Here is a 19,144-nt window from a genome sequence, read left to right on the forward strand (position 1 = left end):
TCATACCTTATTATTTATATTATCACGTTAGCATGTGCGTATATGTTAGCGTGTTACACGCTGGAAAATGACCTTTTGTCATGCTACCTTCATTTTTAAGCCGAAACTCCCTACGTTATGGTTTTTTAAAAGCCATTGGTGATTATTATCCCAGCTTACATATCGTTAGCGTAAATTATTATACTTTATAAACTTTGCAATTTTGAATACTTTTTTAATAGATATTATTATACTTCGTTCTGAAAACTTACTTTATTTATTTAAATAATGTAATATAATTTATCTCATTGTGCCTATGCAAACAAATATACTGTAATATATCTGTTTGCGAATTGCTTAGCCAGCGAGCGTTAGAAATTCCTGCAAATATTTTATGTGAGCCGAGATGGCCCAGAAGCTAGATACGTACACCGTCAAACGGTGTCCGTCCAGGGTCGGCGGAGGTAGAGCGAGTCAGGGCTCTAGTCCAGCGAACCTTGATTCGCAGGTGGGAGGAGGACCTGAGGTCCCCCTCGACAGGCCTAATGACAGTGGAGGCGGTCCGTCCCTACTTGAGTCGCTGGGTGGAACGTCATTTGTCACGGCACACACATTCAGGCTGACGCAGGTACTTACCGGACACGGTTGCTCCAGTAAGTACCTGCACCGGATAGCGAGGCAGAAGGTGATATACTCCTGCCATGAGTGTTGTGCGTATTCGGATACTGCGTGCCACACTCTGGTGGATTGTGCCGCTTAGGGGCCTCAGCGCCTTTCCCGGGCGGCCATAGTCGGCGGGGATGGCTCGCTGCCAAGCGTGATAAACGCCATGCTTGGTAGCGAGAGGTGCTGGTTGGAGACGGTCTCCTGCAAAAATGTCATGTCGCGGGAGCGCGAGGAGAAGGCCTCCGCTGACCTGCTTCGCCGAAGAAGACGTCGGCGCTATGCACACCTTCTACTCACGCCGTAAGTTTTGCCGGGGCTAGGGGGGATCTCTGTACCCCGAGAACCCCCTAGGATTTGGAGACCCGCAGAGGCGGGCCAACCGTCAGGGCGTCACGGTAGTATGCGCAAGCGATCTCGTGACGTCCCTCGAAAAGGCGGCGTTGGTACCGCTGGTTTTTTAGTGGGTATTTCGACGCATGCTCAGTGCCGGCGAGTCCCACATACTCCCTCACTTCAAGTGGTGGAAACTCGTAAACGCGTTTATCCAGCAAAAATAAAAAGCATAGTGGAATAAGCTCCAATACTTCTCAAAACTTCAAAAGGAAAGGAGGCCTAAGTCCAGAAGTGCGATATCGTTTTGTTGTTTTATAATATTCACTTTTTCATAACTGAATTGGTGGGAATAAGACATTTTCTATTTTCCTTCTTTATTAACCTTCTTCCTTTTTCATTAACCTCTTAAATGGTTTTGCATAACTAAAGTAGTAAAATTAAATATTAGAAAGATACTTAAAAGCTTTATTTACCATTACATTCTTATGATTTATACCTAATACATTGTGAAATGCGAGCATATCTAATGTTACAATATCGTCTTATTCCTAGACTAAGATTTGTGAAATATTTAAGACAGATTTACCAAACAGATAATTATAGATATACAAAGATAATGAGGTATTTTTATACATTTAATCATTCTTAAGTTTATGTATTTTTTTAATTTAGTTATGATTTTATATAGGAATGAATGCACATACATTACTACAAATGTAAAAAAGTGTTTTATTACTAAATAAATATCTAAAAGTGAATACCATTTTTGCACATTTGTTTTTCCACTATGTGTATACTACCAAAAGCACTGAATTTATATATTTTCTTAATTGTTTAATAAATCTTGTTTACAAAAATAACAAAAAGTTTTGTAGAACATAGGATTGTTAATTGATAAAAATATGTTTACTTGGTAATGGGCTTTGTACAAATCCGTCTGGGTTTGTGCCACCCACCCATCTAATAAGCAGCAATACTTGTTGTGTTCCAGTTTGAAGAATTAAGAGTAAGCCAATCAACAATCACAAGATGTATGTCATCTTAGTTCTCAGGATTGATGGCACAATGGCGATGTAAGGGATGGTTAATATTTCTTATAATAGCAATGTCTATGGGCAGTGTTGACCACCTCCCATCAACTGGCCCATTTGGCAGTCTCCTAATACAATAAAAATAATGTATGTATAATTATCATACCAGTGCCTATTTTGCTTTTTATTTTGGTGGCCATGACATGAATGGTTCTGGCGATCAAGAATAGTATTTTTTTATTTAAATTTTCGAGATGTTTTCAAAGCAAAATCAATCAAACTTGTCATAATACAAGCATGTATATATTTTTTATGTATATTTGTAAATTTAGCTTTTATAAAACATAAGCTTGAAACATTTAAATGACTAATTGATACCTAAACATTGAGACCACTAGTATTTAAGTTTCATTATTGATTGTTAGTAATCATGATTAATCGTTAATGGTTAATATTAAATGTTTACAGTCAAAATGGTTTCAACTTTATAACTGCATGTAGTTGAAGTCAGTTCTTGCGATGTGCTCGGTTTCTACGCATGTTAGTTTGACACTGCGGGCAATACCACTTGCCCTTCGGTGGTGCAGTAATTCCAACACATGGATAGTGGAACCACTCATATGGACACTGAAATTAAATTATTAGATTATTATTTCTATATATAACAACATAGATATAATAAGTTATATTATGTATAATTAATATAATTATAATATATCTTAAATAAAAAAAGTTTTTAATTAAAATTTACAGATATTTTAAGGGTATGCAGGTTACAATGTACTTTGAAATGAAATTTATATATATTTTTATGTTAATACTTACATCCTGATTATCACAAGCAACCATATCCCCGTAAGACACTTGGTTGCAGATGCAGTAACGTGGCTCGTTCGGGTCGTATGTCCATTCCTCTTCCATTGGTTCTTCAATTGCTACATTGTTAACCACAGTATTCATTGCCCTAAAATAAAATTTATATATATATTACTTTTTTAATTCTTACTGTTATTATACATACAAAAGTGTGTTGGTATGATATACATGATTTTATATCTAGAGACAGTTTATGTAATGATGGGCTTAATACCCTGTAGTAAGCCTATAAAAATGCATATTAAAAACTAGTTTCGTATTTAATATATCACATATAATGCTTGTATTGTTTCTACAACGCGCAACTATTTCAATGTAATATTTCTTACCCAACAGTGGGGGACGAAGATCGACTTGCAGCTGCTGAGACAGATTGTTGGGAATGCAGTGATGAAACATTACTCGAAGAGCTGTAGGTGTTTTTCCTGTACAAAAATTATAAAACATACTTGTTGTACTTTTATAAACCATCTATACTAATATTATAAATGCGAAAGGAACTGTTTATCTCGCTTTAACGGCTAAACCACTCTACCGATTTTGACGCAATTTGGTATGAACCAAGCTTGAATCCTATGAAAGGGTAAACGCTGCTTTTTTATACCTAAGAGACAATGGAAACTAGCTTTGCAAAAATAATGAAATTGGTAAATATATACTTTTGTTTGGTATGCCGCTTGTTTGTCGATGTAGTTGATGTTGAGTGGGCACTGGTACCCTGGCTGTGGGCTGTCGGAAGGGTTTGACCTGTAAATTATTTTAAATAATAAGTAAATTATTATATCATTAAATTAGTATTTTATTATTCAAATTATTTTAGTAAAATTTCGTACTAAATTATAAATTTAGATGAAAAAGATTCCTTGATGCTATAATTGGGTTACCATTATAAACAACTTTATATATGGTTATATATTTATTTTATTGTGACGTACTGTGGTCGTGGTGAGAATGGTGCGCATGGTGGTGCGCTTGGTGTGCCAATTCACTAGCCACTGCTTCGTATGATGCCTTTAACGATGCCGTACGTCGGCCTTGTTGCATCTAGATAGTAAAAAGGTAAAGAAATATGTGGTATCTCTGTCTTCTATAGCTTCTAATGAGAAATTAATTTATGTATGGTAAAATGTAATGAACTATTTAACCTATTTTTTTAGACTTATTTTATTTAGACCTATTTTAATTAACACTAAATTAATTTACCTGCTGTGTAGCAGCTATGGCTTGACTTGCGGCAGCTGCGATGGCACTACCAGCGTGTCCCAAGGAATATGAATCTCTGCCCAGTGCAGCCTATAAGGCAAGTCAGTAAGGCCATATTATAAGAGTAATAAATAAATAGAAATTATTTCTCAATTTCAATAAGCACATCAGTGTAGAATTTTAGATTTAAAAGAATAAAGGAACTATTGAACGTGATATAAGCAAAAATTTGCACCGGAATAGCAGATTCTGATCTGGAAATGCTTCCATTGCTTTGGTGAGCCCGTGAATCACGAGTTGCCCAGCTGTCACGACGCTTCTCAGCCCTTATACGGTACCTAAAAAGAGATTTTAGTTAAATGGATTTATATTAAAGATCAAGGTGGACAAAATACACTAAGATATGAATTTTATGTCACTTTTTCTAGCTGCTCTCTTTTAATGAGACAAAATAATTCAATAGACAACAAGACAATGATAACATCAAATTTTTATTCCTTTATAATCTATTGTATTCATAAAAAAATACCAATATAGTTTAATTACGATACTTGTTTTACATAGAACTGGTGTTTAGTAAATGTAAATATGTACAAATTGAATTTTAATAAAATTCAATAATATTTTGTTTTATTAACCTGCTATCCTTATAATGGTTGTTATTTGATGTGCTGGTATGATTAGTATTTGTGTCGAGATCCAGTGAGCGCTTTTCTAGCAGCTCTGTTACACCCTTATTATCAGCTTCCAGTTCACATTTGAATTTGTGAAGCTCTGTGTCTATGGATTATAAGCAACATTTTTATTGAACACTATTCACAAGTAAAACATTTTAATCTATTTAAAAGAAAACTTCAATCTTTATATCATTTAAGTGATTTATAATTTGCTTATAAAAATCTGAAGGAATAGTTTTTTATATAATAATTATAATATGTAAAAATAGTAACTCTTATATATTCATACATATTGCAATAGGTTTATAATGAAATTGAATGTTTGTTTTACATACCTAGCCTTCGAAGATATCTGTCTACCAAGTCATACATTTGATTTGCCAATGTTACTTTCTCATCTGCTTCTTCAAGAGTTTTAGTGTAACCTTTCTTTATATCAGTAAATTCTGTATTGGCTTGGTCTGTGTTTATCTCACCACGTCGGCAGCCACCAAACAAAGTGCGCACTCGCTTTTCTAATGTGTCCATATTATCTAAGGAATAAAATAAATTTTAAATTAAGCCGTTCTAATGAAATTGTCGAGATCACAACACACTACAATACTCGCCAGAAAAACGAATAGAATTAAAAACGAAATGTACATTTATAATATAATTGTGAAGATGCAAATTTTATGTTTATTTGGAACGTAGTAATTAAAGTAAAAAAAATAAGCGTTAAAATGTAGTAATGTTTCTTTTATGAAAATATATTTGCTTACTTTGAACAGATAGATCCATTTCCCGCATTTCTGTGAACCTGTCCCGCAATTCTTGAGGAAGATGTTCAATCACTGTAATTTACATATCTAATTTAATAATGTTGAATTTTCTTATATATTTTATCATTGAAATCTTTTTAAAATCTCGCGGTAAAAAAAAGCTACGCTTACTTCAATGCTGCCAACCGTAATGGCGTTTATGTTCGTCACAAAGCAATTAAAGTAAGACTTACTTTCTAAATAATCTTCAAGGTAGAGCATCTTGGTGAGTTTAATTACGATTTTTCTTAAATAATATAGTTAATGCTACACAATTGAATATGTTATAATTAATTTAACAACGGATATTGAAAAATATGTTAAGCAATCTGACATGTACACGGAACACAGAACAGAACACGCAATAATGGCGATAGTGATGTCGACGCTTATGTCTCGCGGCGGGTTACGGTGCTAACGTATAGCATATAGTGAGCTATCGATAAGTCTTCATTTATAAGATAATTATAAATTATTTAATTTTCATATTATGATAATATCGTCAGTTTATATCTTAAATGAAAATTTATTAATAATTAAATTAAAATACTAGCTATTTCAATATTTCAAGTTATATTGCATATGTGCTTGTTATTTTAGGACAAATCAGGAAACAAAAACGTCATTTTTTTTATTAAATAAATTTTTGGGACGTTTTACAATTCGGAATAATATATTCTATAACAAGCCACATTTAAAACTCGATTCATCAAACAGACACACTAATAATTATAGTTTTACTTGTAAGGTAAAATACCTAGTTGATGTTTATTATTATATTGGTTGTCGATGACTTTGAATGTTGCATCCCTATAATATATTTGTCACATTGTCTACCAACTTTCAGATCTAACAATGAACTACCCAGGCGAAAATTACAGTACGTTCATTTTAAACATTAACACATAAATTTACAGATATAAAAATGATTCGAAGACCTTTAACGGAAATTACTCTGAAACTTGATGATTTACAAGAGTACGAGGCTTATAGACGCGAACAAGCAGCCAATTCATCGGTAACTAATGAAATGCAGGAAGATACCCCAAAGTCTTTAGCGGGCGGAACCAAAACAACAGAAGAAATACATAATAGAATAGGGTACGCTCCAAAGAAAAAGCCCAGTGGACCAAGCACTGTATAAAATAAAACCATGGTGTCATAATCTCAATATTTAATAAACTTCTTTATAAAATAGTACATTACATTATTTTTATTTTTAGATCTAAAACATTTAAATTCATAGGTATTTCTTCAAAAAGTTATTTATTCGTTCATTTGAAACAAGTGCAGAAGTAATTGTGCAAAACGTCGCAGTCATTAATAAAAAAATATTTAAAATATGTTAATCTTTGCGTGATTAAATATTAATAAATATGCAGATCCTTAAGTTTTCCGTTCGTCGGAGTTTCTGCATTATTCTTTAAAAGGTTTCGTTTCTTAGATTGATGGCGTTTCCACAGTAGGCAAAATAGTCTGAAATTAAAATAAATAAATTTTAGAGTATGTAGTTAAAATATTTTATACAGCGTTAATACTACAATAATAATATAATGTTATATAATACTGCACCTGAGTGTAAGAAAATACAAGATCTCGACGACGCTAAGTATCGAAAAGCCCATAAAAAGCCCAAGTAGACCGCCACAGTTGGCTAGAAAATCTGTTTGACCATAGAGCTCTGAACGCCGTGAAGTAATAAACTGGGCTTCTTTGAAAAAAATCATTACACGTGCATATAAAAGGCTGAAAAAAGATTTTTAAATTAATAAAACAATATAAAAATACGTAAAATAAAATAAAAATATTGGATTTTTTCAAGTTGAGATTAATATAAGTAATAGCATAAGCGCTAAGTAGTATTCATTATCATAGTACAAGATATAAAGGTCATATATATATAAGTGATGATATGAGTTGATTTATATATATATATATATATATATATATATATATATATATATATATATAATATAAATTTATATTATATATATATATATAATATAATAATATTATAATTAATAAAATTTATATTATATATAATATAAAATTTATATTATATATATATAATATAAATCTTTTTTATTAAAAATAGATTGAGACAAACAGATATTGATATTTAATGAGTTCTGTTTTTCATGGACGTTATCCTTAAAATGAATCTTAAACAAATTGTATTGGTTTGTGTTGGAAAGAGCTTGTTTATCCTGTAAAGTCGAGAAAATGCGACAATTAGTGTTGTATGTTTTTATTTTAATTCTAACTACTTTTCAAAATATGACAAAAAATGTTAGTAAGGTATTAGCTAACCATATATCATATTACGCATAGGCGAGGCCCATATTAGCGATATTTGAAAAATATCTTTTCGTCGGTCAATGGTAGCATTGGCGAAAAATGTTGACATGGGAAGCAAATTTTGTACTTTTTTTAAAGTGGCATATTTCCCGGATAAGCTATATAATATATATGTTTCCGAATAGCTAGGGCGCTCTCTGCAAGTACATGGAGGTTAACCATTATTTACCAGAAACCGTATATATTTCAAATTTTTACTGGTGGTAGGGCTTTGTGCAAGCTCGTCTGGGTAGGTACCACCCACCCATCAGATATTCTACCGCAAAACAGCAATACTTGATATTGTTGTGTTCCGGTTAGAAGGGTGAGTGAGCCATTGTAATTATAGGCACAAGGGACATAAAATCTTAGTTCCCAAGGTTGGTGGCGCATTGGCTATAAGCGATAGTTGACATTTCTTACAATGCCAATGTCTAAGGGCGTTTGGTGACCACTTACCATCAGGTGGCCCATATGCTGGTCCACCTTCCTATTCTATAATAAAAATAAAAAAAATGGTGATATATCACAAATGGTTTTTAGAAAAAATGTTAATAATAAATATTTTTCGTAGATAATTGCATAATCTACAATTTTGTCTAATCTGATAAAACTAATCGTTTATGAGAAAAATACAAAAACCGAGAATTTTTTTTGTTATGATTTTTTAACATACTTAGAATTTATTAGTGGGAAGTTTTGATAATTTGTTTGTAATAGTGTACAAAAGATTGAACCAATTTTAGAGCCGAATATGCTAATTATTGTTAATTGATGTCTTTTTTGATCGGACGACGTTTGTAAGCATCACGGTTGATTACGGCAATAGAAATATACAAATACTATAGGCATTTTAAGTAAATTTTATTTTATTGTATAATTGTAAAATAAGATTTCATTATATTCGGTAGATGATTAGGTAAGATACTTATGTTAATCATAGGCAATAGGCCGACAATGAATGCGCGATACACTTAATGCTTTTACTAAATTCCGTGCTCTGCATTAAAAAATAGATCTATTGAATCAATTTCTTATTGTTTTAGAGATTTTTAGTTTGAAGAAAGCATACACATGTAGGTTTCGAATGATGGATCAAGGCTATTTTATATCAAATCGGAGATTATAAGTGAAATATTTTGAGAATGAAGATTTCTCTCCCTAATTGATATTAAGTAAAATTTTATATGCTTATGATTAATTTTGACTTATCAACTTTCAAATTCTTACTCTTTATCCTCTTCGTCTATTGGTAAATTGAAAGCTTTAAAAATTGCTTTCCAGTCGTAATCGGCCTGTGATGTTTCTGCTTCATACTCAATAGAAGTGCAAGCTGGTAGACATTTGCATTCTGCAGCTACTCGTCGAGCTTCACCAAGAGTATCATTATCATTAGTTTCTTTCTCCAAACCACTTTGTATTTCAACTGTGACTAATTCCACTGGAAGTGTAATGAAGTTTTTAGTTGAAATTTAAAATATGTATGGACCTTTATTTAGAAATCAAAATAATCTATTTATCTATGCAATAAACATAACTTTGTATATAACTAAGCGAGTGTGGTATAGTGGCAGCGTCTGCAATTTATATGTAAGTTTTGAGTCCTTAAAATATACATAATAATTTTAGTAACCAAGTAAATTGGTTACATAAAAATACTTATGCCCATTAATTATTTCATAAAAACATACAGCTCTTTTCAGATATTATTCCATAAGCGGGTATAATGGCATTAAAAAAATGGGAGAAATATAAAAATATGTAATAATTAAAAATAATTTATAAACAAAATAATAGATTAACTAGAAAAATAAAATAGTAATAAACCTAGTTTATTACAGTTTTTTTGTTTTTATAATAACCATATTAATTCTATTACAACTTTAAAATAGACATTGTTTCGAAAGCACTTAAGCAATTTGTATAGACTATGATTAAAAACTGGTCACATTGACACATAAAGAGGCGGATTATAAGGGACATTTGTAGTACATATATTATATCCCCAAGTTGTTTTATTGAAATGGTTTAGTTACATAATATATTTTATTAATATATTATATTATGTAACAAAATATAGTTACGGAAGTTTTATAGCGGTTTAGAAATAATATTTAAATTTTAAAAAGGAAAGTGGTAAAAGTGTCGGTATAACAAATGTGATATGAATAACGTTGATCGAAATGATGCAACTAATCGATTAAATAATACAACCGTCGTTATTTCGAATGTACCTATACCCCATTCCAATTAGATTAGGAGTAAATATAAACAAACTTTAGATTGACATATTCCATGCGATTCGCTAATAGTCCTGTTGAATAATGCACGATAAATCTTAATTCATTTACCTTTATTTATAACCATCACTATTTCACTTAACTAGTTTTAACAATTTTAATTTAACTTCCAATTTCGCGGATATTAAACGCCATTTTCTCGCAAATCCATAGTATTAATCATAGATTATTCAAGATGTCGACCAATGATAGCGCATCAATTCGATATCAAAGTTGTTTTTTTGTCTATACTCCTCGTGTGGTTGAAATATGCTATATGTACATATATGCTTAATATTTTATGATCTACTGATGGTTCTAACCTAGTTCGCTAAAATATACATTTCATTAAATTAATTTGATCATGTTATTTAAAAAATATAAAGCATCTGTGCCTGAATAAATATACCAACTGGGCTTTATTTTATTACACTATTTTAAAATGATTAAGACAAAAGTAGAGAGCAATAGGTATGATTTGGACAATTTCGTTTTATATCTATAATTAGGCAAGGTATTTTAACCTTTGTATACTTTGTTTGTATTTTATATTACTTTGTTGACTTTGACATACTTTTCTACGAGAAACATTGTAGTTATTATTTTATAAGTACTTCAACGATACGTTATTTTCCTATTTAAACGATTCTTATATAATAACTGTTTTTTTCTTATTCATATTTTTCTTATTATAAAATGTTTTTTATACTAATTAAAGAGAGCTTAACAATTTCGCGAACGTTGTAACTTATATATTTTGATGCTAGACTATTTTTGTATTCTATAATTATGTATTAAAATTATAAAGACTAAATGAATAAATTAACTTACTTTGTGCTTGTTTTATGCAACCTACGCTCCCCGCATTGCATACTTGCATTTCGGGACCATCTGCGATAAAAATAGAATTTAGGTTAAAACAAGATCTTACGAGATTGTGGAAGGTTGCGAGATATAATTTTTCTATTGAATACAAGCTACAGTTTTTATAAAGTAGAAAACGGTAGATTTTCCTCATTATATTGAGGACTTACTTTAATTATGTTTTTTTAGTAGTTTTAATTGTGATTAATACCTTAATATCACCTACTAGGTAATAATTAATCAAAATATACATTGAGATTTTAGATTTAATTTCATGTTTAATTATCCTACTACTACGATGTCATACATGTATATACAATTATTACTCAATGATGTGTCCTTTTGAACTTAAATTAAAACAATTGTAATATTTTATGACAAAATATTGTTTACGTTCAGCAGCAACTGTAAAAACTATATAGATCGTTTGTTATTTGTAAAAGACTCACGTGGCATGCCAAAGTGGACGCAACCGCATCTCGCATAAGTAAATTCGGTTAGGCATTCCATTTCGCAATTGGCTTGCGTGTACACTTTAAAATATTTCAGGTAGCGTTCACTTGGGAAATAGCATTGACGTCTGTAAATAATTATCAAGTTTTCAATAAAGCTTCTAGATCTGATTTATTATTTTACATCGTAGAAAATTCTTCGCTCGGTTTGTAAATTATAGAAGCAACTATCTTACTTCAAATAATTTTTACTTGATGTAAAAGAATTTGAAAATTTTCAGTATCGGTAAATTTTTATACTTTGTAAAAAGTAGCACACCTTGAATCTCAAGGGATCAAAGAAAACTTGAGTGCTCTTGATTCAAGTAAGAAGCTGACATGCGACGTTGAATCATGTTGAAGTTGTTAAGGATACTGTCTAAGTATCGTAGGTATTTAAAATTGAAATATCGCCTTATAATTTGATTATATTATTATTGCTAAAGTGATAAACATTACCTTGACATTTATAACAGTAAATATTATTAACAAATAAATGCCTAAATTTAGCTCCGGTTCTAAGATTTTTCTGAGTTAGGCCAAAACAGAGAATATTGATCAAAACTAATAAAAACCTTGAATTCTTATAGGTACCATAATTTTAGTTTAGTATTATATATGAACTATTTATTACTTTTTTGTATGTACTATAAATATACATACTACACCTATTACTGTATGTAGATAGATATTATTAAGTTCTCATAACAATGAATTTATATTGATCAGTGCTGACACATGAAATTTCGTGTCCGTAAATTGTTTGCTACAAAGTCGATCTGTCTGTTTATTTTATATTATAGTCATTGTTTAAAATTTTAAAAAAGTGAGACAAAACAGAAGTGTTATGTAATAATGTAACAAGGTTATATTATGTTGGTTACCCGATTGGATTGTAAGGTTTTAGTCCTTCTGACGTCGTCATCATTTTCGGCTTGACAGCTACGACTACTTCTTGAGACAGAGGAGATCTAAAATATTGCTGTGATAATCGTGGCAATTCGGCTGGATTGTGTAATAGAATCTGCAATTATTAGTCAAATTATACATTTCCATTAAAACATTTGTTCTAAATCAAAAGATAAACATTTTTTTGTTGCGAGCGCGTCACCTTAAAACCTTGCACTGGACCTCTGCAAAGATAATCTAAGTCTACTTGTTTAGCTCTTAATAGGAATACCAATCCAGCTTTTGCTCCATAGCCCTGCAGTAATAAAAATATAATAAAATATTTTACAAAAAACAGTTATTTGCAGTAATGACAACACAAATTTAGTAATGGTAAGAATGAAGCAAGTGTTTCTCTTCGTCTTATATGTATTTTTTTAAATGAAACACGTAACGGAATAAAATATCAGAAAAATACGTATTGATATGTAAATTTTAGTCTTACCGTTCCTCTGTGTGGATAAGTTTCAAGCGGTGTATTTGGAGGATATCCAGTTTCTAAGGACCAAGTTTGCGATCTATTTGAATACTCTAGATAATCGTAGTCAGTATTTAGGCTTTAAAAAAATAAAACAACAATTTATAAAAAAAATATTAAATAGAATATAATTTATGAATAGTAAATTACTTTTCAGTCCGAAACAGTTCTTCAGCGCCCATAGTGTTGAACGTGTAACAAAGCCCCTCTTCCGTCAAAATAGGTGAAAACAAATCGGAGCAACTGTTTTTTGGTATATCTTTCCATTTACATCCCAAAAATACTTCAGTTATATTCGGTGATACCTAATTATTATAACAAAATGAAACAATACCGAATAAATTAGATACCGACTTGCAAGAAATATCATGACAACATTTACACACTCGTACGAGTACCTACAATATATTTTGTATTTACGATTCATATTTGTAGGTTAAAAAATGTATATTCAAAAATAATACTCTAATGCATTTTTTTACAATGCGTATAACATACTTGCTTAAGATTTTCAACAGTTTCATTTCCAAGTGAAAATTTTCTTCCTCCAGTAGGGGCAAGATGATCATCACATACCAAAGACAAGTCTTCAAATAAATGGCGCCTAAAATTTAATGTTCCTTGTTCATTAAATGGCCTTTAATAAAAGTAAAAAAAAAGTAGCAGCCTCTAAATCTTCCACGGAATGTTCGGAGCTTATTCCACCCATTTGCTACGATGTTTGTCCAATACAAGTGGCAGATTTTCATCCGACACATGCAGGTTTCTTCACAACGTTTTCCATCATCGCTAAGGACGAGATGAATTACAAACACAAATTAAGGACATAAAGATCTAGTCATGCATGCCTGGGCTTAACAAAAAGAACCCGTAATCATTGGTTAAGATTCACATGTTCTGACCACAGGACTACTTTATCATCGGTCATTATTATATTAAAAAATTATTTTTTTTTCGGAATGTGGGTACTTTTGTGGCAATTTTCTCGATAGTTTTTAACAGTCGTCTGAAAAATTGTTTTTTTTTACACACATTTACACATTTAAGAAAGACAGAAGTAGAATTTTAAAATCAGCTATCAAAATTGTTACACAAATTCTGTCTACAAGTACTTATAGATAAGTCTTTTATAATAACATTATCACTCTTTTTTTTTGTTTTAAAATTTACTCACAAAAGCCATGTTGGTTTTACTGTAAAAATAAGTGATTGTAGAAATGTATTTATTAAAATAAATTATCCTATATTATATCCTTATACTTACTCTTCATCTGTTAGGTTTCCATTAGCGCTTGCGTTGTTGTAGAGGTGAAAATATTTTGTAAAATTAAATTTCGTTTGTTGAGCTTTTGTTTCAAAACACACCGTTACAGCTGGATAAGGTATCTACAATATAAAATGCTTATGTTATAATATGACTCAAATATGTAAAAAAATGCTTATGTTATAATATGACTCAAATATGTAAAAAAATTGTTTGAAAAGTCTTCAATATTGGATCTCTAAGTATAAGTAGATCATAATAGAATCTGTACCTGCCACACGGGTGTGGAATTTTCTGCAAAGCTAACAATCACAGGGCTTTCGTTCCATTTTAACCATACTTTACGTATTAGACCGGCGCAGAGTACAACACAGCAAGTGAACATGAAGAGCCAAAAAAATCTGAAAAACTCTAAATGTTCATATAGTATATAACGAAGATAAATAATAAGTTCGAGATAAAATTTTTGCTACGCGTATTTGAAAGCGATTTTTGCATGTTATTTTTAATGTTTATGTATTTTATTTTATAAAGTTTTATTGACAAATGTAAGACGATACTCACTTTTCGACTGAAGTTCGTTCCTTTTCCCCAATATATTTAAGACCATGAAGATTCGAGTTAGCGGAATAATCCACCAAATATTGCTTTATTAAGTTAACTTTTCCCCTTTTGATCTTAACATTTCCTTTTACAGCGGATTGTTCTATTTTTTCAATATCATTCTCTGGAATATTTCCCATACTGTCAGATCTAAAAAATGTAAGACAATTTAATGCGAAGCCTTCAGTTGGTACTTTCAATAGTTTTACGAACGATAAAAATCATAGCTTTGGTAGTAAATCTTTATACACCACAGTCAAAAGACTAAATCAGCTCGAAATAAGTATTAAATATATTAAGAGTTCTTCAATAAAGAATAATTAATGTTTGTAAAACGAAAAAAAAAAAACATTTCAAGTTTAAAAACAAACATTTAGTATAATTATTAAAAAAATACCTCGAGTGTCGCTTCATGATGAGAACAAATGACTGTTCAAAATGAAGGTTTGAAGGGTAGTGCAGTTGGGGCTTGGTGCCACCAATACAATATACCCATTACTGTTACCCCATGGGATATCATTTGGCTCTTATGAAATTAGAATTGTTACGAAGAATTTTACATTTGATTATGTCATCAACATAAACAGAAAATTATGATGTATGCAGAATAGGTCGCTCGTTATTAAGGAGTGTCAATCATTTAATTAAAACTAAATTTGGGTTGGGTTTTTTTTCATTTTTGCATTCCCATATGGTTTCTGAATAGCTCATTTGATAAATAAATGTAACTACGTGGTAAAAAACTTTGGAAAAATGATTATTTTATATGTATACATATGTGTATAAAGCTTAATACAAGATTTTTTATTATTTTTTACTTAGTAAAAGATTATTTATTACGTTAATATTTAAATAGGATATAACATTTCTTTTCGTATTTATATTTAAAATTAGATGATATCTTATGATACCTACTTCTGTGTCTGGGTATACCGCTATTTAAAAAATAATAATAGTAAGCTTTACGTAGGAAATTTATACAAATGATATAACGGAACCACAGGTGACATTACACATAGATTTAATTAGTTCATTCGTAAATCAACGTGACGTAAAACGTGTATTAGTATTATGTCGTTCTAAAATAACGATTTTGATTTTTAAATTAAAGACATATTTCCAAGCAAACAAAGCAAACGGTACCAGAATTTACTTTAATTTATCTAAGAACTGCTATCTAATCAAAAATCAACATGGGGTTATAAACTTCGTAACGTCTTACATCAACGTATTAGTATTATTTAGACACATTGGACTAAATATGGGAAAACAAGGAAATTATTAAAGAAATCAAAATTCTCATATCGATACGTTCTTGTTTATTTATATATATAGACAGTGCGCCTCGATTCTCTTTCTCCTTCTCCTTAGTAGTAATAATCGCGTATAGCATACCAGTCTCGTCATTTGTATTAAACAATAACTTAACAAGTCTAATGTGCGCTTAGTTAACATTTTTGTTTAGAAATTCCATGTAGACTTACATGTAGTAAAACGTGTGCGTTATTATACGTGAACGTAATTATTATGTTAACATAAGATCGTGTCTATTGGTCAGGGTTCAAGCTTATTAAAGAAAAGCTAATAAATTCAAAGTGAGTTTTTATAATATCTATTTACAAAAACATACGAATAATAATACATACCTATGAGAATTCCCAACTTTTAGATTGATGACTTTATGTATGCGTTACACTATTTCGTGTTTGATTTACTAATAGCGTTTGATAATGTTTAATATCGTTTTTAATGAACACACTTTTGTGTACGTATTTGTTTCATTTGACAGTACCATACATATATATTTCGTTATTGAATATTTTTATCGATAATCGTTGTAAATGTTGAATTTGCTTAAGCTTTAGGAGAATCGTGTCTTATTTAGATTAAAGGAAGGTCAGTTAAAGTGAGAAAACATATAACTAAAAAGTTTATCTAGACTAAAATAAGAAAATAGTCTGAAATTATGTAATAATCTAACTTATTTTTTTCGGTAAGAAGATCATGTATATTTTATATTATAATTTTAAAGAGCAATAACGATTTGGCTTAAATTTTATATTTAGATATGGGTTAGCAAAGTATATATACTATATAGGTGTCTTCTAAAAAACCGCAATTTCTTACAAAAAAATCATTTATAAGCAGCTACCATAATATCATTATTTACCGTGGTATGGTACCAAAATGTATTTTTTCAGTCTTTTGTCCTTCACTGAGGACGAAAGCCTCCCCCATAGAACGCCAACCATCCCGATCTTGGGCAGCCCGCATCCATTCCGTACCTGCCACCCTTTTTAAATCGTCGGTCCACCTTGCTACAGGGCTTCCTACACTACGTTTGTCTAAGCGTAGTATTGACGAAGAATTATACTAGATATGATCTTTCTCTCAGATTTTTGGCGTCATTGAGCACAATAAGCGCCATTAAAATTGACATAGTAAAAAAATCACTTTGAAATAAAATAAAAGCGCATACGAAGTACCTAACAATTTCTAGTGGATATAATATAAGGTAGATTAAGAAATAATGATTTATATTTATCGAACTAGAACACTAGTAAAACAGTTTATAATCTTAAAATATCGAGCTTGTAACTAAAAATATTTTTTGTATAAGATTTATGTGCTTAAAGTAATCACATCAAAAACATAAATGTGAAATGAGAGCCAAGTTCAATATTATGATATTTGCCTTGGTTGTTGACTTCAACGACAAAAGAAGTGAGATCTAAATGGGTGCCAAGTTCAATGGTCAGTCCTGAAATTTGTTTATAACAACATAAAATATTTTATAATAACTTAAAATTTCATTTCTTCTTATAACTTAGGATAATATATTGAAGCCTAAGGTCTGACTTTGCTAGTTCTCATATACGAATTATTATTAAGTACCTACTAAAACAGTTATGGAAGAGCCCTATGTTCGATGGCTAATTTCTATCAGCAAGCCAAATTTTAAAGAGTAAAATAAGAACTTATAGCTTTAGAACTTGCGAAGGTATATAATATAACTCGCATGTTACTGAGAGATAGAAGACTAATTTATTCGAACAACAGTTTTTTTTCTTTTTGTATCCGATAATGATTCCACCGGATGCTGTATTGTGCAAGACAATTGAAGTACAAAGTTCTATCAATATCAGATGAATTTAAAATTTTAGTAATCAAACATATTATTTATATAAGTAATTGCGCTTCGTTGTTTCACTCGATTTAAATTTAGACTACTAGCGTGACAAGGGTGAATTTCATGTTCTTGCAGTGAATCAATGAAATTCCCAATACGAACGTTAAATTTCAATTAAAAACTACAAAAAAAGAATCAAATAAAAGAGGTATTTCGTTTTGGTTATTGTTATTAGCCACAACGTAACAATTATAGCTGTATGTGTTAATAGTAAATAAAGTAAGGATTCATAAATTACGTGGAATGGAAAAAAATTCAAACCTATAAATATAACATTACTTTAATAAAACACGTAGTAAGCACGTTTTGTTTTTACGTTAGTAGTACAATTTTTACTACATATTTAGGAAAAATGTTACACAATGCGCTTTAAATTTCATTGCATTGTCAATAATAATTTTCACTTCTTCCATAAATATTGCTTAATTTTAAGTTTTGTACTTCTAACTCATACTTACTTTTCTAACACGCTTTATATATTAGCTTCATTTGTATGCTACTAATAATAAATAGTTAGATCAATTAATCTAGAAGAAATTAATGTAAGTGATGTGAGGAAGGTTATCATTTTCCGCTGCAGATCCGCTCCGCCGAAAAACCCGGGGAGAAGAAAGATGCGCAATGTCCCTTCGCTCCAATAGGTGTTGCCGGGACTAGGGGGGCTTACAGTACCCTGGGAACCCTCTCTAGAGACTGGAGGCCCCGCAGGCGGGCCAGAGCATCACGGTAGCATGCGCAAGCGATCCCGTGGCGCTTCTTGTTAAGACGGAAAGGGTACCGCTGGTTTTAGTGAGTATTCTGAAGTTTGGGACGCATTCGACGCCTTGGACACTGGCAAGCCCCACATACCCTACTGTTTGTGTGGGGGAAACGCGGAATGCGTTTATCCAGCGTTAAAATTAACCGTTTTTCTTGTTAATTTTTTATACTTAAGTCTAATCAAAAGTAACATCCGTTTTTTATCAACAAAACTGGTTTATTTCATTATTAACAAAATAATTACATTCACACAATAATTATACGCAATTAATAAATTTCCTCATTGTAAAATATTGCTTGAATAGGAAGAAACTTAAGAGTTTGTCTGACTGACTTAGTCCTCAGGCTAGAAAGATTTTCCATTTA

At 30.8% G+C, this 19,144-nt stretch overlaps 2 protein-coding genes and 1 long non-coding RNA gene across 3 annotated transcripts; 1 reads left to right on the plus strand and 2 right to left on the minus strand.

Moving 5' to 3' along the window:
- Nucleotides 1-1,429: 1,429 nt before the first annotated feature.
- Nucleotides 1,430-5,923, minus strand: LOC126771862 (inhibitor of growth protein 3). Its single transcript, XM_050492018.1, has 11 exons — nucleotides 5,760-5,923; nucleotides 5,527-5,598; nucleotides 5,101-5,298; nucleotides 4,727-4,868; nucleotides 4,324-4,426; nucleotides 4,089-4,178; nucleotides 3,821-3,929; nucleotides 3,545-3,632; nucleotides 3,215-3,310; nucleotides 2,835-2,973; nucleotides 1,430-2,636 (listed from the first exon to the last, which is right to left on the minus strand). Exons 1-11 carry the CDS (start codon nucleotides 5,785-5,787, stop codon nucleotides 2,517-2,519), a joined length of 1,185 nt encoding a protein of 394 aa, XP_050347975.1. The 5' UTR covers nucleotides 5,788-5,923; the 3' UTR covers nucleotides 1,430-2,516.
- On the plus strand, nucleotides 5,709-6,765 carry LOC126771901 (uncharacterized). Its single transcript, XR_007669575.1, has 2 exons — nucleotides 5,709-5,791; nucleotides 6,483-6,765. It is a non-coding gene; the product is annotated as an uncharacterized LOC126771901 (long non-coding RNA).
- Nucleotides 6,766-6,779: 14 nt separating this feature from the next.
- On the minus strand, nucleotides 6,780-15,295 carry LOC126771843 (pickpocket protein 28-like). Its single transcript, XM_050491977.1, has 14 exons — nucleotides 15,227-15,295; nucleotides 14,791-14,979; nucleotides 14,498-14,627; nucleotides 14,227-14,348; nucleotides 13,461-13,566; nucleotides 13,113-13,267; nucleotides 12,930-13,041; nucleotides 12,648-12,740; nucleotides 12,421-12,560; nucleotides 11,495-11,625; nucleotides 11,013-11,072; nucleotides 9,133-9,343; nucleotides 7,138-7,311; nucleotides 6,780-7,041 (listed from the first exon to the last, which is right to left on the minus strand). The coding sequence occupies exons 1-14, from the start codon at nucleotides 15,241-15,243 to the stop codon at nucleotides 6,933-6,935; spliced, it is 1,749 nt and encodes a 582-aa protein (XP_050347934.1). The 5' UTR covers nucleotides 15,244-15,295; the 3' UTR covers nucleotides 6,780-6,932.
- Nucleotides 15,296-19,144: the final 3,849 nt, after the last annotated feature.

Source organism: Nymphalis io, chromosome 11 (genome assembly GCF_905147045.1).
Source record: "Nymphalis io chromosome 11, ilAglIoxx1.1, whole genome shotgun sequence".
NCBI lineage: Eukaryota > Metazoa > Arthropoda > Insecta > Lepidoptera > Nymphalidae > Nymphalis > Nymphalis io.

Excerpts from the sequence above, each read along its gene's own strand:
- LOC126771862 (XM_050492018.1), bottom strand. The coding sequence starts at position 5,787 with ATGCTCTACCTTGAAGATTATTTAGAAA. Across the intron at positions 4,179-4,323 it reads GATCAGAATCTGCTATTCCG|GCTGCACTGGGCAGAGATTC; the intron begins GTGCAAATTTTT and ends CTTGCCTTATAG. Across the intron at positions 3,930-4,088 it reads CCATAGCTGCTACACAGCAG|ATGCAACAAGGCCGACGTAC; the intron begins GTAAATTAATTT and ends TTTACTATCTAG.
- LOC126771843 (XM_050491977.1), bottom strand. Across the intron at positions 11,073-11,494 it reads CGTCCACTTTGGCATGCCAC|ATGGTCCCGAAATGCAAGTA; the intron begins GTGAGTCTTTTA and ends TTTTTATCGCAG. Across the intron at positions 7,312-9,132 it reads ATAGACGAAGAGGATAAAGA|CCTTTTATATGCACGTGTAA; the intron begins GTAAGAATTTGA and ends ATCTTTTTTCAG.